Source organism: Nansenia antarctica (genome assembly GCF_963989245.1).
Source record: "Nansenia antarctica genome assembly, chromosome: 5".
In the NCBI taxonomy this organism is placed as follows: domain Eukaryota; kingdom Metazoa; phylum Chordata; class Actinopteri; order Argentiniformes; family Microstomatidae; genus Nansenia; species Nansenia antarctica.
The window spans coordinates 35,658,401-35,683,478 of NC_137690.1; the positions used below are offsets into that span (position 1 = coordinate 35,658,401).

General features: G+C 43.5%; 1 protein-coding gene across 1 annotated transcript in view; it reads right to left on the minus strand.

Annotated features, from left to right (window-relative positions):
- Positions 1-283: 283 nt before the first annotated feature.
- The window catches only part of LOC308157999 (G-protein coupled receptor family C group 6 member A-like), a gene marked incomplete at both ends in the record, with an annotated part of 28,296 nt that continues 3,501 nt past the window's right edge, over positions 284-25,078 (minus strand). Inside the window, 4 exons of the mRNA XM_080531592.1 lie at positions 284-480; positions 21,622-22,261; positions 24,076-24,380; positions 24,638-24,761. Coding sequence (XP_080387718.1) covers positions 284-480; positions 21,622-22,261; positions 24,076-24,380; positions 24,638-24,761 — 1,266 coding nt within the window. The remainder of the gene's footprint in view (positions 481-21,621; positions 22,262-24,075; positions 24,381-24,637; positions 24,762-25,078) is intronic.

Here is a 25,078-nt window from a genome sequence, read left to right on the forward strand (position 1 = left end):
TGCAGAAATGTTGCAGACAATTCCTGCTACAAGCTGAAAAGCCATTTCATAGCGATCATCTCTGTAAATAAATCTGCAATGGACACCTCACTAAGCAGTAAACAAACCTAGGTCACCGCGGAGACAGGCTCGTCACAAATAAAACATGTTTTCCATACCTACTGTTCTCCCGATGCCCTGCCAGCATCTCAAGACGTCACCCCTGAGAGAGATATTCCACCAACCCTAACCAACTCCACTAACTGGTTCTTGTTAGAAAATAAAAACCGTTTGCAATCTCCGTTTACAAAGGCATTAGAAGCAGGGCAGCAGAGCTTACAGGGGCCTGGCTCTGTGCTGGCGGTGCCGAGGGCTTTGTGTGCCAGCAGCACAGCGGCCTGCAGGGACTGGCACAGTCCATCCCTACTGTCACCAGCTTCACCACGCGGGGGGGGGACGGGGGACGGGGGCTGGGGTGGGTACGGGGGCTGGGGTGGTCCACTTCACAACAGGAGAGAAACACACCATCTGGGCCTCATTACAGGGAACATCTTTCACCTACTGCAAGCAACATTCACATTTCATTTATTAGTATCTTTTTTTTGCTTTTTTTTGTCATCCTCAAGAGATGCTTTAATTAGCTTTGTAAGGAGAGTAGGGCTGTTACGATTCGTCGACTTGCGTAATGTGCGTCGTAAATAAACAAAATGGCTGCGACCAGTGCAAACATGGAGGCAGAGCCGGCAGCTAAAAGACTTCGCCCACGATCGTCCAAAGTATGGGAGTACTTTACAAAAAAAGAAAACAATGTGGTGGTCTGTAAACTGTGCAGAAATTAAATGGCCTATCACAGCAGTATGTCTGCAATGAACGAGCACCTCAAGCGAAAGCATCCTGGAGCTCTTTGTGAAGACAGCCGCAAGATAGCACCACCGTAAGTCACCGTTGTATTTCTGTTCACTTTTCCGGCCGTGTATGAGTGAAAAATGGATAGCTACTAGCTAATGTTACACAAGCAATGTAGCTCACCACAGTTTGTATGTCTTGTCTTCTGGTGTTAGTAACGTTAGCTATGTAGCTGGCTAGCTACGGTAGCCTATTGTCATTGTGGTGCTCGCACCTACTGTACGTTATCTAGCTCGTAGCTCGCATGCTACGTTAGCATCAATTTAGCTAATCATAACATAGCAGCGAGAGTAACGTTAGCTAGCTATGTAGCTACTAGCTAGCTATGTGTTGTGGTGATGGACAGATTCTAAATGGCCATGTTGGCATTCAAGTTGGCTAAACATAGCAGTGAGGTGGAAATTAAGGGGCCTACACATAAGATTTTTTTTTTTTTTAATTATCGAACAGTAAAAAAAAATATTGTTAGACTAATCGATAAATTAGTCGTTAGACTAATCGAAAAATAATCGCTAGATTAATCGTTAGAAAAATAGTCGTTTGGGACAGCCCTAAAGGAGAGCTCTACAATATTGCTATCTGGAAGAGATAGGCTGGGCATATACTGTAGGATCTAGCCTATCTAGCCTCCAGTAGCTAGAAAGTCCAAGCAACATTTATTTTGCTTTCCTGTGTAAAATGATTTAGAATTCAACTGTAAAGCTCATGATAAGTCACAGCCCAACTGACCAACATTAATGTTTGATACAAAGTTGAGCTCATCTCAAGCTGTCTACTTTAATGAACTTACTGCTGCATAGATTTCTTTGTTCAAACCGAGCCATTACCTTGAAGCCTGCAGGAAGCAGATTATGTTTGAATTAGCCTACCTCTTATCTGCAAAAGCAAAACTGATCTCATCCAGGTGGTCCTAAATTGTGCCAAAGTACACTAAATATTTTAGACAAACACATTGTGTGAATAGCCTAATTGTATTTATAATTATCATTCGGTAGGGCTTTGTGACTTCTGAAATGGCCGCCACTCAGTTTCCTCTTTCTGTCAATTCAGAGTAAGGTTCCTGGGGCTGCAGACTGCAGCTTGTCTGATCAGTGGTCATCAGCTGTCACTCTAACCCAGGCACAGGGAAGGCCGAAGGGCTGCTGGGGTAGGAAGTCCTGGGGGGGGGACGCTTGTCATTAATCTATGCAGAACATTCACTCAACTCTTAACAAATACAGGTTAATGGTTGAGAAGTTTCTGGTTGGGGGACCTGGTATCCGACCTTCGGTTATTACCAGGGGTGCACATAACTTTTTGGGGCCAGTGCTCAGAGGAGCACCTAGGGATGCTGCTTGGTGCTCCCCGAGCTCGCGAGTCACGACCCTTCCCACAGGATGGATGAAAAAGGGATACATGGATAACTTATTATATTAGCAAAACGACATTTGTTCATAAATAAAGATGAACGAACAAATGATTGTGTGCAAAACAAAAGAAACAAATGCAAAATCAAATGACTGCTCTTTAAGCATGAACGTCTGTCAGACTCCTTTAAACACAATGAAATCAACTGACATCTCTTTAAGCACTAACTGAATGTCTGTTCTTTAAACACACTGAAATAAACGGACATCTCTTTAAGCACTAACTGAATGTCTGTTCTTTAAACACAATGAAATCAACTGACATCTCTTTAAGCACTGCTCTGTTCTGTAAACACTGAAATCAACTTTTCAACAAAAAGTTACAGCCTAAGCATTTATTTATGCTACAAGCTTAATCATCATCATCACTGCTCTCTTGACTGCTGTTAATACTGTCCTCAATTTCAACCATGGTAGAGGATGTTGTAGGCTATCACTTTAAATAGCTCGTTATTTTGATTGTGCAACAAAGTCTTTTTTTTCTAATAGAATTCCCAACCATATCCTGGGTCAGGGGTCTAGGTGCGATAATGAAGCTGTAAAACAAACGTCTGAACGTTTGAAAGCTTCAGAGAAAAGAAACGTGAAGTCCCTTGGTGTTGTTTTTCCTTTTAGCGACGAGTCGTTCGGGACTGAATTTTCACGTGCGGCGTGATAACCGTGATAACCGTGCGATACGCAATACGCGGAATGAAAGTACGAGTTACGATACTTTCCGAATGTTTTCGTGAGGGGAGTCGCCGTGGTCGTCGTCGGTCGACTGTTGTGATGGATTACTCGTCGGGCCTTCGGCTGAGGGGACGGCAAATAGTTACTTAGTGGGGCTTGCAGTGATGCAGCAGTCAGCAGTTGGATTTTGAGGAAGTAAATTCCTCTCCCAGCGCTTCCAGCTGTTGGTGCGCAAGAGCGCGTTCATGCCGCTGATCTGCCGCGCAGCATGCATTTTGGCGACGCATGCGCACTGGCGCACCAGTTATGTGCACCCCTGGTTATTACCATGTTTACTTTGGGTAGATTTCAAGGGATGTTTCTAGATGTTTTTAGGGCATTTCTGCTTTATTGGGAGAGAGGAGGGATGACATGCATGTCAACGGACGGAATCGAACCGGGGACCCTGCGATTACAAGGCCGATGCCTTAGTGTGCTACGCCACCAAGCTCCCCATTCAAGGGATGTTTTTGTGGCTCAAATGTCAACATTCTTGTACTACCCTATGAGAATTACAAGCCTACTGCTTTTGGTATTGCTGCAGTGTTGCCTACTCATACTTTGGTCTTGATTTATGCTGTCATTCAATTCAAACCAGACACTGACTGACAGCATGCCACAGTGTGTTGTAGGCTACATAAAATGACTAGCAGAAAAAAGAAAAGAAAAGGAGAAGCCAGATGATGACCTAACCCAAGGGGTTTGGCAAAGACAATACTCGGGCTAATAAGACTATTCCAGGGAGGTGAAAAACAGAAGACAATCTAAGCCAAGTTAAAGTAGCCTAATCTCAGGCCAAACACAAATTGCGTCACAAAACAGAGCACTAGTGTGTCAGTGTTCCTTTGAGAAGTGGGGTGTGAAACAGCAACTTTAGTTGTTTACAGTTATAGCCTAAGTGAGACAGCAGTGAGACTGGAGTGCATCTTATTGGCCTTCATAAAGACAGCACACTTTGACAAAAACAAGTCAGACACAGACGAGAAAAACCAAGACACCCCTCTGCAATAACTTCCCATGCTCTCTATAAAGTGAGATATTTGAAGGCTTGTAACTGTAAAGAGTAATGCATTTAAATCTGGTTGTAGCCCAGCAGATTTTAACCCTGTCTAGTTTCTGCATGCCTCTTCCTTGCATTGACTCTGACTGAATGAGATGCTAATGGATGCACTCCCTGTGAATGACAGTGTATGGATTCTGACACAAAACAAAAAGTCTGCCCCACCTCACCCCCATCCATGTTGACCGCCATTGGCTACCTGTCCCTCAACGAATTGACTAACATTCTCCTCCTGGTCTACAAAGCCCTGAACGGCTGGCTACCTGTCAGATCTACTCTCCCCATACCAACCTCCATGCACCAGACGGTGAAGCCACGCCAAACGGCTTCATACCCAGAACCAGGCTCTCCTGTCCTCCCACCCAGAACCAGGCTCTCCTGTCCTCCCACCCACAACCAGGCTCTCCTGTCCTCCCACCCAGAACCAGGCTCTCCTGTCCTCCCACGCACCACGCCGTTGGAACTGTCTTCCTGACCATCTGAGGGCTGTTCAGACTGTTGGGTCTTTTAAAGCCTTAGACACATCTTTATCGGCTGGCCTACCCTTCCTACTAGGGGTGCAACGGTTCAGTTGGCCCACGGTTCAGTATGAAACTCGGCTTTTGGGTCACGGTTTCGGTACGTGTTTTGTGCGTAAGGAGGAAAGAAATGCTACTCTTTATTTACTTGGAACTTTAACATTCAGACACATTCCAGAATATGACTAGTATAATAAATTTAAAAATCACTTTCAAATGTAAAAGTGCCTCTTAGGCTTGACTACTGGTATAGGAGAGGAAGAATTTAAAGTAAAAAGCCTTTAGGCTTGACAGGTAGACCATACGACACGGATGAAGCAATGTATGTTTCTGTTCCCTCATCATTTGTAAATTCCAAAACCGAAATGAATGACCCCACAACGCAATCTCTGTCTGCCTCAAACTGTTGCCATGTTCTCAACTCCGCTCGCCATGAACAAACATTTGAACAAGTTACAGAAGCAACGGCGTTGCAGACAAACTCAACCTCCGACTTTCAATGGAGCGCAGCATAAACCGAAAAACCGACAATTCACTAGCGCGTATGAACCGTGGATGGCGAACCGCACGGTTCAATACAAAACCGAGAACCCTCGCACCCCTACTTCCTACTAGACTTTGATTGCTGCGTAGGCCTATATGATATGGTCATATCCATTTGTTTCACCCTGGTTTTTGTTGTTGTTTCTTTGTTTTAATCATTTGTTATTAATTACTGTAATGTTATTTTTTATTTTATGTACTGAGATTTCTAGTATAGTATTCTTGTATATTGAAAAGCGTTGTCTAAATGTAGGCCTAATAAATTATCAATATTATTATTGGAGGACAATGAGACCCATAGCTCCATCAACACTGTCAAATGGGCAGGAGAGCACCTCAGTCCTCACCAAGCATGAACTGGTATGGGGCTGTGACTCACCAAGCATGAACTGGTATGGGGCTGTGACTCACCAAGCATGAACTGGTATGGGGCTGTGACTCACCAAGCATGAACTGGTATGGGGCTGTGACTCACCAAGCATGAACTGGTATGGGGCTGTGACTCACCAAGCATGAACTGGTATGGGGCTGTGACTCACCAAGCATGGACTGGTATGGGGCTGTGACTCACCAAGCATGAACTGGTGTGGGGCTGTGACTCACCAATCATGAACTGGTATGGGGCTGTGACTCACCAAGCATGAACTGGTGTGCGGCTGTGACTCACTAAGCATGAACTGGTATGGGGCTGTGATTCACCAAGCATGAACTGGTATGGGGCTGTGACTCACCAAGCATGAACTGGTATGGGGCTGTGACTCACCAAGCATGAACTGGTATGGTGATGTGACTCACCAAGCATGAACTGGTATGGGGCTGTGACTCACCAAGCATGAACTGGTATGGGGCTGTGACTCACCAAGCATGAACTGGTATGGGGCTGTGCCAGAGGAAAGCCAATAGGTGTTGCACATCAGTCTACTCTACTACACCAATGTGTGTTTACTTTAGACTCATATAACAGGATTGCAATCAGTTAAGCTAATACGTGTAATGACAGACCCTGCAGAACAAGGATTGGGTATTTGGTTTGTATAATAATGTACATTTTCACCAAATTTGACTAACCCTCGCTCTCTATACACTACATAGGAACGATTCAAGCATTATTTATGATATGATTTCAACATGGTTTCAAAATAACCAATATGTCCATTAGGCTACCTGATGTTGAAGATGATTTGAGTATTTGCAAAGCAAATGCACTGTATTTCGGCATGAACAATGGCCAGTACCACACATCACCTAAAATGATATTGATTTATAGCTAGGGGACAGTGAGTGAGCAAAATGTTGTATTCAAGGAGCAACGACACCAAATCAGTTTATAAACAAAAACGAGGAATGAAAATTCAGCAGCAGCACAGCGGTCATCACCACAACAATAAGCAGACTGTAGCAGTCCGAACCACTGCTCACACCCAGGGATAGAGGCTACAGCTAGCTGGCCAATAGGTTGGGATTGTCCTCAAGTGAAAATATTCATTGATCTTTCATTTGTCTATGTTATTCGGGAAACTCAATGACCGAGGTAGACACGATAGAGCCTTGATAGAAAACGAGGTGGCTGGGTATATCTTAGCATGTAAACATAATATGTTGCTGGTTATAGTTAGCCATATGTGATCTCCAGCAGCAAGCTAGATGTGAGTTTGGCTCGCAAAGCTGACTTGGTAAAAACAGTACTACTCTTCTGCTAGAAAGATAGCTAAAACGAGCACAGAAATGGGTTCGGTTTACGAGGTAGCACAATGCTAACGTAGATAGCAATGTCTTTGGGTACCAGTCGTCAACTTACCAATAAACGTGTGTTATATTAGAATATTCCTGGCAAATGGTAGATGGTTAATCTGTACAATATCGATAGCGCCTTCGTTGCCCTCTTTTCATCCATATATAACAAATGATGCCATAATCCCAAAGTGGTTACGGCTCCGGCTCCTTCTGCTGGTGGCCATCTTTAATCCACATCCAAACAACACCAGCTCGTCCCCAGTCCTGTGCTGCTCCTTCATGGCATTCTGGATCCAAGTCTGTTACTATCCTCCGCACTACATCATAGGCCAACACTGACATCTGCTGGATGAAATGCTTTATGCATTGAGGGCACTTTCATATTTCAGCTATGGCAAATCACGCACTGTGAGGCATGACATGCAGTATGTTGCAATTTATAGACTCATGATAAAGTGTCGCTGAGATAATTAAGAGATTAAAATATGTTTCATATCCAAGTCCAAGTCCCAGATGAGAATATCTAGAGTGTGTGGCAACAAAACAGAAATAAATCAAACTAAATTAACAAGACTTTGTTAATAGTATATTCGCACATACAGGAAATTGACTTGGTGTGGTTGGTGGATAAGACATAAAGACACAGACAACAATATAATAAAACAACAACAACAACAACAACAACAATGTAATAAAACCACACTATAGAAGCAACAATATTTTTAAAAAGACAATGACAGAGGGGGCAGTAGAGCAGTAAGACTGTAAATATTTTTTTAATTTTTGTAAAAAATTAGAGTATGTAAAATTAATATAGATTATATTTTCAATTGTGTGCGTGTGTGTGTGTGTGTGTGTGTGTGTGTGTGTGTGTGTGTGTGTGTGTGTGTGTGTGTGTGTGACAGGGGAGGGGGGTGGGGGGGGAGTGGAAGTCCCAGAGACAATGGCTGTGTTCAAAATGGTATACTAGCATACTGCATACTAGCATACTCAATGAGTATATACTGCATACTGCCTACTAAATTCATAATAAGTATGCGAAAACCAGCCGACCGTTTACACTGCAGTATGCATACTGCCTCCCAGAATGCATTTCGCTTGCCCCGCGGTGGCGTAGCGGTCTAAGCACTAGCCACTAGTGCAAGCTGCCCACCGGGGACTGGGATCGAATCCCGGTCTCGCCAGACCCGGATATGGCCGAGGCACACAGGGAGCGGCATATTGAGCGGCCGCTCCAGAGGGCGGTATAGGACTATTTCCGGACAAGGATCCGTCGCGCAACAGCGCCCCCGGGGTGCCGGAATAACGGTGCTGGGCTCGAGGAGCCAGTCAGCTAGTCTGCCTGGCGATCTCCTCTGGGGCTGCCGGCCACGGGGTCGTGCGGCGGATCCTACGCAATAGGCAGGGGATAATTGGATGCTAGGTTGGGTTCAATTGGATACTAAATTGGGTGAAAAAGAGATAAAATCAGAAAAAAATAAAAATAAAAAATAAAAAGAATGCATTTCGCACCGGCCGGTGTAGGTACAGGATTTTCCGACCCTGGAGGTTTTTCCTACCCTACCAGATCCGGTCATAGGTTCTGCCCTTTCCGGCCATAGGTAGCGCTATGATTCGCTGACGACGATGACTTACGATCACATGATGACCGCCATTTTTACCCATCAGTAATTTTGGCTGTTTATAGATCTAATCTCTGTAGTTACCTTAAAATACATGGATGTTGCGAGAGAGAGTTTAGGTGAGAGAGAGAGTTTAGGTGAGAGAGAGAGAGTTTAGGTGAGAGAGAGAGTTTAGGTGAGAGAGACAGACAGGTGACAGAGATGGAGTTTGATACAGCACTGAAGTTTTACTTGATGCATGATATGTATCCTCCTGGCATGCCCAAGGTTGGAAACCTTAAATCAAGGATTCGAAAGGCGTCCAAGAATTACTTGATGAAAGGTAAGTCAGTGTGAATAACTGTCATATCCACTCTTGAAGCCACTGCTTGAAATGGCGAAAATGCATAGGCCTATATCAAAATTGAGTGTCTCATTAAGCATCTGCTAACTATTGTGTGCATAAAACCTGTTTCCAGTGGCTTTATATTTGCACTTCTAAATGAATGCTGTATTTTTCTGCTGCATCAGGTGAGGAGTTGTACTATAAGTGCAAGGACAAACTTCGCTTGGTGGTGTGCAACAAAGATGGAGTTCGTGATGTCCTGATGGTAACTTTCATATCTGACTTGAGTTCTTGTCCATCATCTTTCCCAATTATGACAAGATTATCATTGTTGGAGACCTCAAAACCTACTTATTCAATCTCGCCTTTTAAATGTCTGTCTTTATTGTTGTTTCATCTGTTCTATTCTTGTTTTATCTTCTTTGCTCTCTGTGAAGCACATTGTGTCACATTTTTGTGAGAAATGGGCTATACAAATGAAGTTTGATTTGATCTGAAGGAGTGCCACGACAACCATGGGACTGGGGGTCATCCAGGGAGACGCCGAACGCTGGAGAAGGTGATGGCGTCCTACCACTGGTCCACCTTGCGGGAGGATGTCACAAAATGGGTGAGTTTTTGATGTTATTAGTGCATGGTGTGTGTGAACATTGTAATTTATACACTGCCCATTAGCAATGATCTTTTACTCAAAGATCTCCAACTCTTGTGTAATTCTCATACTGACCACAATCTGATTCTGCACTGGAACACCCAGACCATCATACAGGCCGCGGCCCCTCAACCACAGCGGTTCTGCACATAAGGCACTAAGCCCAGCAGCTGACCACCACCACCAACATGACGCCTCAACCACATCAAGAATTCTCTGACTCTAGATAATTTCCTCTGAAATGTCACTGTTTTAAAGGTTGATGAGTGCCCCCGCTGTCAACATCATGAGAAAATAAAGACAGTTGCACCTGTACTCCATCCCATCCAAGTGAAAGAGGCATGGAGTGTCCTGGGGATTGATCTCATTGGTCCACTTCCCACCACTGCAAAGGGCAAAAGGTAGCTACTGAATGTTGGGCAGAAGTATGTGTAACCCCTTTTGGTTCAAGCTAGTGAGATCAGCTGACATCATGTATTGGATAAGTCAATAAAAGTTATGAAGCAGGTTTTTGGTGGACCCCATGAGGAATAGCTGCTGCAATGCTGTAGCTAATGGGGAACAATCTGCATTTTTCATTGCAGATACATACATTCTGACTGCAACCGACCTCTTCACCAAGTGGGTTGTGGCAAAAACCCTCTACACCAAAACAGCCAATGAGGTGTCCAGGAAGATAGTCAACATTCTTCTTGACTTTGGACTGGTAGAGAGGATCATTAACGACCAAGGACAGGAATTTGTGAATGAGGTACAGTTATGTATATAAGACACAGTGTATGTGATGTGTGACATTTGATAATTGTAATTTAATCTAATTTAATTGCATACACTAATGCATCTGCAGGTCAACCGTGGTGTTTTTGAGGCTCTGGGTGTCAAACACTGCATCACGTCAGCCTACCACCCCCAGGCCAATGGACAGGACGAGCGCACAAACCGCAACGTGAAGACTGCGCTTGCCAAGTACTGTGGGGAGGGACAGAACGACTGGGATGCCCATTTGAGGGGCGTCGTAATGAGCATCAACACCTCTAAGCAGGTAGCCTACTATTGTGTAACAACTGCATATGTAAACAATTCAAACAAACATAGAAAGAAACAAAAAACAATTCAAACAACATAGAAAGATGGTGAAATGCTATTGATTGTACTTTTGTTTTGATTTACAGCGATCAACCAAGTACACCCCGTACTTGGCACTGTTCGGACGGCACCCTCGCAGCCCAGGTGTCATCAACACAACACAGACTGAGGAGGGTGACGACTCAGCTGTGGTTGTGGTTGATTTGCCAGAGGAGGATGTACAGGCGAAGACTGTCGAAGTTACAGATCTACATGCAAAGGTGATGTAAAAATTGCAATTTATGCATAATAATATCTAATAATAACAAATATGCATACAATGGCAATATATGCTACAAAATGTTTCAAGGGACAATTAATTAAATGATAACAATTTTTCAGATTTACCAGAACATCCAAATTGCCCAGGCAAGGCAGAAAAAGGCCTACGAGGCCCGGAACAAAAAGGCGGTCAAATCCTTTGACTTCAAAGTTGGGGATGAGGTCCTACGGGCAAACAAGCGGAAGGAGGGACGGAAAGGAGGGTGACTGGAGGCCAATTGGTTTGGGAAAATACAACTGTGAACATTTCAAACCTGCAAACTGCGACACTTTAAATGAATGTGCAATAATACCATGTGCAATATGACAACCCTTGTGTACAAGGTCCAGAGATAGGAAATGTTAGGATATTTATAGCATAGCATATAGAGTACAGCACAGTGTTTTATTTGCATAGTATGGTACTGTAGTATAGTATAGTGGATAGTGTATATAGCCTTTATTTATGTAAACCAGCTCTTCTCCCCTCTTGTTTTTAGTTTAAAAAAAATCCAAGCACCAGGGGAGCCCCCCCTCCTAAATTTCGTTGTATGGTACCTGTACTGTTTTAATGACAATAAAGACCATTCATTGAATTCATTAATTCATGTGGCTACAGGCCCTACGCTTTCAACTGCCAGGCTCTCCCTCCGTCTCTCTGGGGCCTACGTCCAGGATCGGCCTGGTGACAGACTAGACAGCATTATTAACATTGGCCATGGAATTGTCAATCAATCAATCAATCAATCAATCAATCTCCACTCCTCCTTATGGTGGTGACAATACCCGGTCCCTTGTGGGGGTCACTACACTGGTGTGGTTATTATCATGGTTCTGCTTGTAGAAATGCCACTATGGTGGTGACAATACCCAGTCCCTTGTGGGGGTCACAAGACACAACACTCCTCATTGGTGTGGTTAATCTCATGGTTCTGCTTGTTTGAGGTTTTCCCAAATAAGATATATATGTATATGTACACATGCTATATTTCGGTTAACCTACACAATGTTTTTACTTGATTCCAGCAATTTGTGAATGAATACGTTTTTGTTTGTGTATGGTCAATCCATTTTTATGTAAATATGGTTTCCTGCTGTATTGATTTACAATAAATTCATTGCATTTCATTCAATCTTGTTGCTTTACTACAAAAAACACATCTGATTGAGGAAGACTACAAAACATTGAGAAAGGATTTGGTAAACCAAGTATTTCATGCGTCATATGGTGGTAATCAGTGGTGTAGTCTACGTGATACGCGGGACTACGCCGTATACCCACTAGGAATGGCCAAGGATTTGCGTATACCCACTAGGAATGGCCAAGGATTTGCGTATACCCACTTAAAAATGCGCGAGATTACGTATACCCACTTAAAAATGCGCGAGATTACGTATACCCACTTAAAAATGCGCGAGATTACGTATACCCACTTAAAGATGCGCGAGGATACGTAACGGTGTTATATACAACAGATAGATCCGGTCCATTCATGTCTCTATTGGTCAGTTTGAGTTCCAGCCGTACAAATATCCATACGCACGGGCCGGCTAACTGGAATCTTGACACATCTTGTATTACTCCGCTCAAGGTACAGTTCCACAAAAATTGTGGAACATATAGCAAAAGAGATGCAGAAAAATTGTTCACAGTCTTGTGTCATCTTCAAGCAAGTTGTCTGTTCTCATTGACGAGGCTACATCTCTCAGCCACAAATCTGCCATGATTGTCAGCCTGAAAGCCTCAGTAGATGGAGCTACTCCTGAATTGTTGTTCCTGGAGCTGGTTGAGCTGGAGAGCCAAAGGGCAGAGGGCATAGAAGAAGCTCTACTGAGCTGTTTGGACATTGCAGGCTTCAGTGAAGAGTGGCTTCAAAAGAACTGGGTCTCATTTATTTCTGATGGAGCAAGTGTCATGTTAGGCAAGAAGTCTGGTGTGGCAACCAGGCTGACTGCAAGGTACCCTAACCTCTTCACATGGCACTGCATGAACCACCGTTTGGAACTGGCTGTATCTGATGCTGTGGATGAGGTTCAGGCAATCAACCACTTCAAAGCGTTCATGGAGAAGATCCACAATCTCTACAGTCAGTCTAATAAAAATTCACGGGAGCTTCTGGAAGCAGCACAAGAAGTGGGCTCACAAGTCCTGAAAATTGGCAGAGTTTTAAGTACACGATGGGTGGCCAGCAGCTTCCGTTCTGTACAGGCTGTGTGGAGGTCGTATGAAGCACTCAACAGGCACTTTGAAAATGCTGCAGAAGACCAAACAAGAAACAGCAAAGAGAGACAAACTTACAGAGGCCTGGCACGTCGTATGCAAAGCAAGGAATTCCTGTGTGACCTTGGACTCATGTATGATGCACTGTCTGAACTTGCAACCCTATCTCAGCAACTCCAGGCCCATTCAACCACACTCTTGAGAGCAAACCAGCTTCTGAAGCGCACCATCAGAGTGCTGGCAACATTCAAAGACACCCCAGGAGAGAAAACAGAGGAGGCACTGACAGCACTGGGTTTGGGACATTTGGGATCAGTTCCCCTGGAGTCAAATGCAAAGCTCACACCAATCAATGCAAAGCAGTTCCTCCAAAGTCTGATCAACAACATGGAGAAGCGCCTCTCATTTGAAGGTGAAATGCTTCTTGATCTCAATGTTCTGGATACAGGAAACTGGCCATCAACACCTGGCATACGGCATGGTGAGACACAGGTAAAGCGACTGTGCAGGCGGTTCAATCTTTGTGAAGCGCAAGCAGTTAATGGTATGAGAGATTTCCTTGAGCACCCAGACAGTGAGCCTGAAAGCCTAAAGCCACTCATACGATGCATGCAGACCATCCCTTGCAGCACTGCCGAATGTGAAAGGGGCTTCAGTCTCATGAACAATATATGCACGGACAAGAGATCTACACTGTTGTTGTCCAATGTCAGTCATTTGATGATGATCAGCATCAATGGGCCCCCTGTAAGACTTTTTGAGCCAAGGAAGTACATCACAACATGGTTGAGAAGCCATCGTTCTGCCACACAAGCAAGCAGGCAATGCAAACCTCAGATGGCCGAGTACAAGCATATTTGGAAAGCTTTGTAGACTACCAGGCAGTTTTTTTTCTTTCTTATTTGAAGCGTTTGACTTGTAGCAGTTCTTGTAGCAGTTCTTGTGGCAGTTCTTGTAGCAGTTCTTGTGGCAGTTCTTGTAACAGTTCTTTCTTTCTTGCATTTAAGCTGAGAGTACATAGTGATGGTGATTAACACTAAACAGTAGAAAATCAGTCCACCCCCCTGCTGTAAATGCCATTGGTTGTTAAAGTCTTGTTTTGTTTATAATAAATTGAAATGTTTGTAAACACATAACCAGTCGTTCAGAATGCTCTCATATATGTGTAGATGCATACTGTATGCATAAGTGAGTATGGTGGTGCTTATGGGGTGTCGCTACGGGACGGGTGTCGCTCCAGGACACGTCGCTCTGGGACGGGTGAGCATGAAGCTGGGAGGGAAAAATCACAGTATACCCACTAGAAAAAACTAGACTACACCACTGGTGGTAATTAATACATCTCTACCATTCTCTGAAGAGAAAGTGATAAAAGATAATAGGAGAAGATATGTAATGGTTGACCCTATTACATTAACCATAGCTAAAGGTAATGAATCTTTTTTTTATTTCATACCTATTAGAATTAAAATGATTAACAAGCATAATGGCACAGAGAATGCAGAGATGTGTATATACAAAGGGTTGAAATATATGTTGTTATTATTATTATTATTATTATTATTACTTTATTATCACATAACAGCTATTTGAAGCAAACTATGGAAAATGTATAACAGTGAAATACATTCTTAGAAATGTCTACCGTGTCATGATTACAAAAATACCACTTGAACACACACACTGTGACACATTGGTCACACGCGCGGGCACACGCGCGATGCGCGCGAAACACACACACACAACACACAGTTTCAGATCTACTAACGGCCAAGCTCCACCTGCTGCGTTGCGTCAACTCGCCATCGGCGTTGCGTCAACTTCCCGTTGTCCAAGCTCCACTACTGCGTTGCGTCAACGTCAACGTTCTACTAACAACCAATAGGCTATAGAATTATAACCAACAACTACAATTGTAAATATACAATTGGTCTCATTGTGACGTCTGCGTCCACCGTCAAAAATCAAACTTTTTGGAATGTCTACTTTTGACGCAGCCATCGGACGCAACGCAACGCTGACGCAACGCAGCAGGTGGAGCACCTCTCATTGATTACAATGCATTTGATCCTAATTTCGGACGCAACGCACATTTGACGCAACGCTCGATGGCCATGGTGGAGCTTGGCCGTAACGGGTCTTCATTGTCATCATTGGCATCGCGATTCATAGCGAATCATAGCGCTACCTATGGCCGGAAAGGGCAGAACCTATGACCGGATCTGGTAGGGTAGGAAAAACCTCCAGGGTCGGAAAATCCGGTACCTACACCGGGAGCAGGGAATTTAAATCTTCCATTTTAAACCTCCATTGGCTAAAAGCTGTAAATTTGGCTTTACAAGTGTTAACATATCATTTTATGAAGTTGTAATATGTTTTCAGGCGAGAAAGTATATATATGTGTATATATATGTATATATATTCCAAAAATGTGTCCAGTTCACCAAAATAACCTGTTTATATATCTGATCTGACGTTGTTTTCCTCTTCTGTTCGCTAGCTACATTACGGCTGCGTTCGTAAATTCGCCCTGGAAATCTGATCAGCACTCATTGAATGCCTCTTGTCCAATCAAATTACCTGGTCCCTTTATGACGTTGAACCCAGTGTGCGCTCTAGCGCTCTCAGAGCGAATTTACGAGCGCACCCTGCGTTGCTTACATACCTTCACTTCGGATATCGACAGAAACATCGTAACATAACTACAACAAGTTGTAAAATGATTTGGGGGGCTAATATCTTTAGCTATCTCAAGTAACTAGCTTACTATATTGTTGTCTTAGCCGTTGGTAAAATAACATGATTAAAATAAATATATATGAGTGTGGGGAGCATGGCGCGTTCTGGCCTGCAGAGGGAGCCAGACTGTCGTTGGAGGGGGATAATGAGCTGATTGCGGACAGGTGTCAGTGATCAGACTCGTCGTGCGCAGACGCGGCCGCGCGCCAGCAGGAATGTCTGACGGACGTTTCACTATTCTTATCTGAGAATCTCGAGCCCTAGCACGCTGGTGGCGTTGCGGGGCGGTGCAGCTTAAATAAAATACTTGTTCTACAACTGTTCCTCTGTGTCGACCTCCCTCTGTGCCTAGAGACTCTTAAGGCCAATGCACACGGCGTGCGATTTTTGTTGCCGGACAAAATTCGATTTTGACGTTTGAATGGAAGTCTATGAGAAAATCTCATCCCAATGCACACGGCCCCGATTTTCATCGCACCGCGAAAATTCGATTCCATTCGTTTTGAATGGGACAAAGCACATGGCGTGCGAGTTTTGTCACACTGTCAAATTTTGTAAAAGTTTGTGGTGCGACGGATTATTGCATCACAATGGGACAATTGGGAAAACTTCAACTGGTCTATCTAAATTAATTGAGTCACTCATAACGGGGAGAGAGACTGGAGCATACATTTTTATATAGTTATAGTTTAGCAAAAAAGCTTGCTATCATTACATAAAAGCATATCAACGTTAACGTTGCTACTCACCCATTTTCGTTTGTCTCCTTTCGTTGATGACTGTCTCCGTCCTCCGAATCTATGTCTGCCTGATCATCGCCCATAATAATAAAGTGGCTTTTATAATACACCTTTCTGGCTGTGTGTTTTGTGCGCTCCCTCTCCTGACATTTTACCAATACCCCTAAATCAGGGGACCCACATATTTTATCACAATATGTCCAGTTGTATCTTGTAGAAATTGTGGAAGCAAGGCAAGCAATATTGGTAGAGCCTATTGTAATCAGCCTGCCTGGTCCGACTACGTAACAATAAAGTAACAATTGAGAATGGAATGTTGTGGTGCAACAAAATCTCGCACGCCGTGTGCATTGGGATGAGATTTTTTATGATTTTCTCATAGACTTCAATGGTGTGAATTGAAAATGGAATTTTGCGGTGCGACAAAAATCGCATCGCACGCCGTGTGCATTGCAATCGAATGTTGTCCGGCAACAAAAATTGCACGCCGTGTGCATTGGCCTTTACAATGAGCAATAACATATCGTGGGCTTGCTGCAGCAAGCACAATAACAACCAACTTGTCCGTCTGAAGCTACAATACTGGGATCATTCGTGATTGGGCTTCAGGCAGTCAAATACTAGGCGTGTGTGACTGTGTAGGACACAAATAAACTTGGATTTCATGCATTTCAAGTGGCCTCTTTGTAATCATGACGACGTAGACATGTCTAAGAATGCATTTCACCATGTAGATTCCCAGACTACCCTCTCCACGCCGGCGTCCACAAATAGATAAAATGATAGTAATAGACTAAATGACCAGTTGGTTCACAGTAACAGATAACACAAATGACAGGATAGATCAACATATATAATGTACATGAATATCATACATTTCCATTAGGCTAAAGTCTACACTGAGCAAAACAGTTTAGACACCACACAATTTACTAACAATTTAAGAACTGCATTGGGAGCAAATCTTAAAAAGGGGAGATTAACTACGTGCCAAGAGAAAGCTTATAGTTTCTCAAATGTTTTAATCTCAAAGCTTATTCACATGTATTTACTTTTATTTGTATTTACTGTCTGTTATTTCCTACAATTACATTTTCCAGTGCGGTGAGTAGGCTAATGATGTTGCTGGAGCTGAGCCTAAAAAAAAGAAGCATTTTTTAAATAAGAAAAACCTTGAGGATTGTTTTATAATAGATAGTGTGACTCCATCCACACTGATCAGTCTGATTACGAACAAGACAGGTGGTTCAGGCACTGCGGGTCGACCTAGAATGACGACACCTGTCGTAAAACAATCACACTGGTATTCAGGACAGCATGAATGGCCCTAAGACTAAGACTGTACAAGAGTAAGTGCCTCTGCAAGGCTCCCCCTTAGCTTTGTAATTTCCCCCCCAACATTTTAGCAAAATGTGTCCCCTCTCATGTCCAGCTGACTCCTATGTCATTGCCCACAACTAAACCAGTGTGTTGTATTTCAAAATATAAGTACCACAGCAAAATAATGCTGTTATTATTGAAGGGGACAATTTTGCCTTTTCTAGGGGTGGATTCACACATAGCTAGTTGGTCCGAATCAGGGAGTGTTTCCCCCCTAATTCGGTTCGTTTGGGCATTATGTGAACACAGCAATCGCACTCTGATCCAGAGCAAATCTTGGTCCGATGGCAATTGCTCCACAGAGCGATTTGTTTGCAGTGAGAACACACATTACCAACAAAACTCAATTGCTGTACCCTGCATTGTCAAAACTTCAACACACAATCAACATTTGATTGTCAAACACAAGATATAATATGAAAATAAAACACTGAAAATAGATGACGGGTCAAACATAAGACATGGATTTATTCCCAATGATTATTTCAGTCATGGACATGATCGAACAAACTGATACAAGTGGTCACATGACCAACTCACACAACTTAACATTACATTATATCTGACTCCAAAAGACATTTCTTCATTAATAATGATTAACAATGCTTTGCTCATCCCTTTGTGACAATCGATCATTATCAGATCCTATAGATTCCATTAAGAATACACAAAATTGCTGTACGTAACTGAAGATAGAAAAAAAAGGAGGTACCCGGTAAATTAAAGTTTCTCTGAATGTCTTGGAATGAGCAGAAACCCTCAGCCCCAAACAAATCCAAGAGTGTATGAACTGTGACACTTTAAATAACGTGAAAAAATACTATTGTGCAATATGACAACCCTAGTTGACTATCTGTGCAGTATAGTACAGTGGATTGTGTACATAGCCTTTATTTATGTAAACCAGCTCCTTACCTTCTTGTGATTTTATTCTTTTTCTAAAAGTGTTTTTTTTCCCCTTTCCTAACACCAGGGGAGCCACCCCTCCTAAATTTCGTTGTTTGGTACCTGTACTGTAGCAATGACAATAAAGTCCATTCATCATTCATTCATTCATTCAACTCCATTGTTACTCCACTGGGGAAATGATACTGGACGCCATCCCATCTGGAGAATTACATTTTTAAATATAGGCGAATGGAGGTACCAGTTGGGTGAGATTTTGCATAACTTTTCTGCGCAACCAAACTGAGATTAATTCAGCGATGATGGAGCCAAATTTCAATATTGACTGTTTAATAGAAATATTTGAATATATGACATCTTGTAACCTATGAGGATGGACAATGTTTTCTTCTATATGGCGCCAAGATACACGAGCAGACGGATCAAACCATTTGGAGAAAGGACGCAGCACAAAGGACCAGTAATACCATTCTAAGTTTGGTAGCCCCAATCCCTCTTCCCTTTTTTGCCTCTGGAGGGTTGAGAATTTGAGTCTGGGCTCCTCCCCCCCCCCCCCCCCCCCCCACACACACATATAAATTTAGAAGAAATAGAGTGTAGTTTCTTCCAATAACCACTTGGTGGGGCTAGATAGAGCATGGAACTGAAACATTTTATTTCTGGAAGAATATTCATTTTAAGATGTTTTCCACCTTTGTAGATCGGATTCTACCTCGTTCAGCACATTCTTATAATTAATTGCTACTGTGTTTGAAATCGAGGGGTAGATTGAGATACCTAGATATTTAATATTCTGCACCACTGGGATGTTTAGTGAGATATCTGGCTGTCTAGCTGAAGCATTCAGTGGCAATAGTGCTGATTTTCCCCAGTTAATTTTGTAACCCGAAATTCAGCAAAAATTAGGAAAGATATTTAGGAGGTGGGGAAGCGACTGAGGGATATTCTGAATAAAAAGAAGGATATCATCAGCATACAGAGATATGTGATGTTTGGTGTTGTGGACCGTAATAGGATCATGGGTGACTGACTGGCGAACGGCCTGGGCCACAGGTTCAAGAGAGAGGGCAAACAGCAGAGGAGAGAGAGGGCAACCCTGGCGCGAGCTGCGGGATACTGGGAATTGTTTAGAGCATGTGTTCCCTGTCAGAACCATTGCTGTCGGGTTGGAATATAGTAATTTTATCATAGCTACATAATGATCTCCAAAGCCCATATAGCGTAAAACCGCCCATAAAAAGTGCCACTCGAGACGATCAAAGGCTTTCTCAGCATCAAGTGAGAGAATAGCATTTGATGAGTCAGTAGTATTCGAAGAGTCAATGATATGGAGAAGGGCCAACTTGGGGCCAAAAGGCCAGGTGGTAAACTGTCTAATCCTGGTGACTTGCCTTTATTCATGCATAAAAGAGCTTTGTGTAGTTCAGACAGAGTGATAGGATAATCTAAGGTCATGTTCTCACATGAAAATCCGAATCATGACCCGGAGCAAGTGGATGAGATTGCTCATAGCTGTTCCTTGTTTGAGTAATTACCATACATAATAAAAAATAATAATGCAGAGTTAGAAACCAAAGAAAGGAATAAAACATTTTCAAGCATAATTTTGGGATATAGAGTCATCAGCAATTAAATTATATATTAATTCAGTCCTTTAATAATAACCAATAATTGCCTTAAAGCTACCTATAAGATCATAAGTAAATTAATACACCCCATATGATAATAACACTCATATAAGCAAGGTTGTGTGGAACAGGCAAACTGAAACATTAGGGTACTATAACGCCATTCAATCTGATTGGTCAGCAACCTATTATAACTAATAGAGCTCAGATAACGAGCTGTATCTCATACAGTCACCCACCATACAGCTGGATCGGCATTTACAGGAAAATAGAAAACAAAAGAAGAATAACTATAGTGGTTTTACAGAGATGTCAGTCGGATTTAAACTCACTGAGTTTCTACATGTTAGGGATAAGCAAACAGAGTCAGTGTTGTGACATCTTCCGCGTGTAACGCCCAACCAGGAAGTAAACAAGTCCAGCATGTAACCTACAGTTATCGTTTATAGACTACAGCGTGCTCTTGTTAAGAGCCTTACCTGATCAGGTATTGTCCTCAAGTGAAGAAATAGTGCTTCTGATAGTTTAGGAATAGATGGTGTTCAGAATTGTGGATGAGCTTGATGACCGCCGAGTACAGCAAGAATGCCTCAAAGTGTAAACCCCGAGCACGGTGCATGACCGGGTAGTAGGGCCGTCTGAGTTTCGAGGTTGTCCCTTCTGTTCCTATCCTCGAAGGATGCTGGTTTGGATTCGAGCTGAACTAGCAATGTGCTATGTTGAGATGTAGTGACCTTGGATTCCTTTACCCGCTCCTGTAGCTTGGAGGTGATAGTGTGCTGTGTATTAGTCTCCTATGCGTGTTTGGTCAGGGTTGCTTCCATGACTCCCAGCTGGGTCTCCAGACGGTCGAATCGATCGTTAGAGTTCTTCTCCGCTATATTGAAATAACGTTTTAGTGTAGCCTCGAGAGAGGCCACTGTGAGGACGCTCTCTGGGTTTTTGTCGGCGTCCAACGGCATGTCCACTGGATCTTTATTTTTGTGCGTTCGGCCAGCCATTGTGGACAGTAATAAACAGGCTAATAAACGTACAACTAATGTAGTTAAGTATCACATTTTGCAGCAGAAAAATAGAAGTTTGCACAAACAAACTAAAGGGAGAGTAGCCGCGAGGCTTCTACTCCGCCATCTTGTTCACGGGGTATTCCATCAACGTCTGTTTTCACTTTCTGTGTTCGAGCTCTCCAAGACTGCGATGCCCGTGGTCCTTCTGGAGTATTCGGACACACTATTCATGAAGGCACTCTTGGTGTTATACTCCCTTCTGAAGAGGATGCTGTAGCACTTGGGGAGGAAGTGGCAGCTCAGGATGCCATAGTTGGAGATGAGGATGACCACCATCTCCACCGCTGGCAGGTACTTCCCAGAAGTGGTAGCATAGACAGGTACAAAGATCACCCAGGTGATGAGGTAGAGGAGCATTCCAAAGGTGATGAACCTGGCCTCATTGTATTCCCCTGGAAGTTTTCGCCCTTTGAAGGCAAAGACAAAACACACCAATGCTAGGAGGGCGATGTACCCCAGCATCAGCCCGAACCCCGCGTATGAGCCCACGTCACACTCCAACCGCAAGATGGTGGGGAGCACAGTGACCTTTTTCCAAGGGCTCTTGAGGACCAGCCAGAGTGTACAGGTGATGGCCTGCAGCACTACGCAGACAGAGATGATGGCATAGGGCTTGTAGAGCCTCCGCAGCAGGTGCAGTAGCCCTGGGTTGAACTGGAACGCCAACAGGATCTTCAGAGACTTGACCAGGATGCAGGAGACACACAGGGTGAAGCTGAGGCCATACAGCACATGTCGCACCTGGAGCAAACCAACAAACGAATGAATGAACTAGTTTGATCAATAGAAATACAGTCAGCCATAAGCTGAAGTGGATGCATAACCACCCAGCACAGCATGGCTCAACTCTTTCTGGTCTGTAGTTAATTGTTACGATTCATCCTGTTCCTTAGGTTATGTGTGTCCTTGTTTCATGTTTTTTATTCATTGTTCCTGTTTATTTTTGTCCTACTCACGTTGTCTTTAGTTTCTGTGACTTCGCTACCTACCCTTGTGTGTTTCCCACCTGTGTGATTGTCCACCCTTCCCTGATTGGTTTCACCTGTCCCTCATCATCTTTCCCTGTGTATTTAGTCAGTAGCTATTTACCCATGTCTCTGTGCTAGTTTGTCTTTGTGCCTTTGTGTCAAAACGTCCCAGCAATTCCTAGTGTTAAGTATTCATGTTTTTTAAGTGTTTTTCTGACTTTTGCCTGCTTCTATTGGACTGTCCACATTCTCTTTGAACTGACTATCTGTGTACCGACCCAATAAGCCAACCACTTTCTGAATTATATGCCTACCTATTAACTGCTTACCTCTGTACCGAACCTTTTTTGGAAGTAAAGACTATTCTTTTTGATTTGTTTTTCTTTTTTCTATTGAGTCCTCTGGCCGATTACTACAACCATTACAGTAACAGATAACCTACCTGACAGTAATAGAGGTAACAGATAACCTACCTGACAGTGGAGGTTGCTAGGTAACAGATAACCTACCTGACAGTGGAGGTTGCTAGGTAACAGATAACCTACCTGACAGTGGAGGTTGCTAGGTAACACATAACCTACCTGACAGTGGAGGTTGCTGGGTAACACATAACCTACCTGACAGTGGAGGTTGCTAGGTAACAGATAACCTACCTGACAGTGGAGGTTGCTAGGTAACACATAACCTACCTGACAGTGGAGGTTGCTGGGTAACACATAACCTACCTGACAGTGGAGGTTGCTAGGTAACAGATAACCTACCTGACAGTGGAGGTTGCTGGGTAACACATAACCTACCTGACAGTAGGGTTGGGTACCGAAAATCGGTACCGGTAGGTACCGGTTACTTTACATTCGGTATGTACCCGTACCGAATCGCAAAGGAGATGTCGGTGCCTCATTTCGGTACTTTTCTATCTCGCTCCGGTGTCAACTGGTGACTCGTGACGTCACATCGCCTGTTAAATTTCCACTCAGTGAAAGCAGCGAGTACGGAAGGATAACGAGAAGGTTGCTAATAGCAACTTCCGCTAGCGGGTTGGCATAACGCGACGCTCGACTTATGGGTGCGTTCCGTAAACTCGTTCTGGAATTCTGATCACCACTCGTGGAATGCATCTGTCCAATCAAATGACTTGCTCCCCTTATGACGTCGGGCCCAGTGTGCGCTGCGAGGCTCTCAGAGCGAGTTTAGAACGATAGGGTTTAGAACGATAGGCACCCCAAGGCTCAGGAGTTTTATTTTCATTTATTTTAATTTGAGTGTATATTTAACTAATATATATTGTGCCTCAGCAATAAAAAAGTGAAAAGCTGTTTAATGTTGTCGACCGTGTTATTATTATTATATATATATATATATATGTCATTTTAAAAAATCTAAAGTACCGAATTAAGTACCGTTTTGGTACCGGTACCGTTTTTAAAGTATCGGTTAGGTACCGGTACCGGATAAAACCTAAACGGTACCCAACCCTACCTGACAGTGGAGGTTGCTAGGTAACAGATAACCTACCTGACAGTGGAGGTTGCTGGGTAACAGATAACCTACCTGACAGTAGAGGTTGCTGGGTAACAGATAACCTACCTGACAGTAGAGGTTGCTGGGGCGGCCCACGAACAACGGCACGCTGGCGAAGCTTCCCACCAGTGAGACCAGGATGACGTGGCAGAGCCAGCCGCCACCGGCCCTCACCACGGGGGTGTTGCGCGCGTGCAGGAACAGCGACCCCACGCAGAGCACCAGCACTATGCCCAGGGCGGAGAGGGTCAGCAGGACCACGGCGAAGGTGTCGTTCCAGTCCAAGAACTCCAGTGTCTTGGTGATGCAGACGGAGCTCCCTGCTGAAGACCACTCTCTCTCTGGGTCACAGCTCTGACACTGGTCCATGTCTTAGGACAGACAGACACAGTCAATTCTTTGAACATACTGAACAAACTTGATGCTGCAGGGTGGACATAGGGAAGCATAGGAAGAGTGATTTGGCCATTGAGTAACATTACAATGTAGTTAGATGGTGGGTCAGAACATTGAAACAAAAATGGCAATATCATACCTCATATTGTCATGATGAAGTAATGGCAGCTGTATTGAAATTATCAACTTCCCCTACCAGTCAGAGTGAATAGAAAGACAAGATCAATCTAACCTGTCTTGTTGGAGTAGTGGTTCTCAGTACAGTTGATGCACTCATAGCAGCAGGTGTGTTGACCCTCAGCTGTCTTCTTAAACTGTCCAGCAACACAGCTGTCTGAGCACTTGGACACCACATGCTGAGGAATCAGAATCAGAATCGCTTTTCTTACATCTCAATATACGAGTACACAAGAGTAACATTCTCTGGCTTTGGTTCCACAATTGACATTCACAGTCAGATTGTACTGTATCATAATAATAAATAATGTTCATTTATTGTTATTATTATTATATTTATTATATATAATTTTCTAACTGTTTTCATGGTCTGAAGAAATCAAATACTGTTTTCAAACTCAACTGACTGAGGAGCACACACGTTATTCCTATCTGGAGAATGCGTATGTGACAGCAGCTGGTGAAAGGGGGAACAAGTCAGCAACCAAACTTTTAT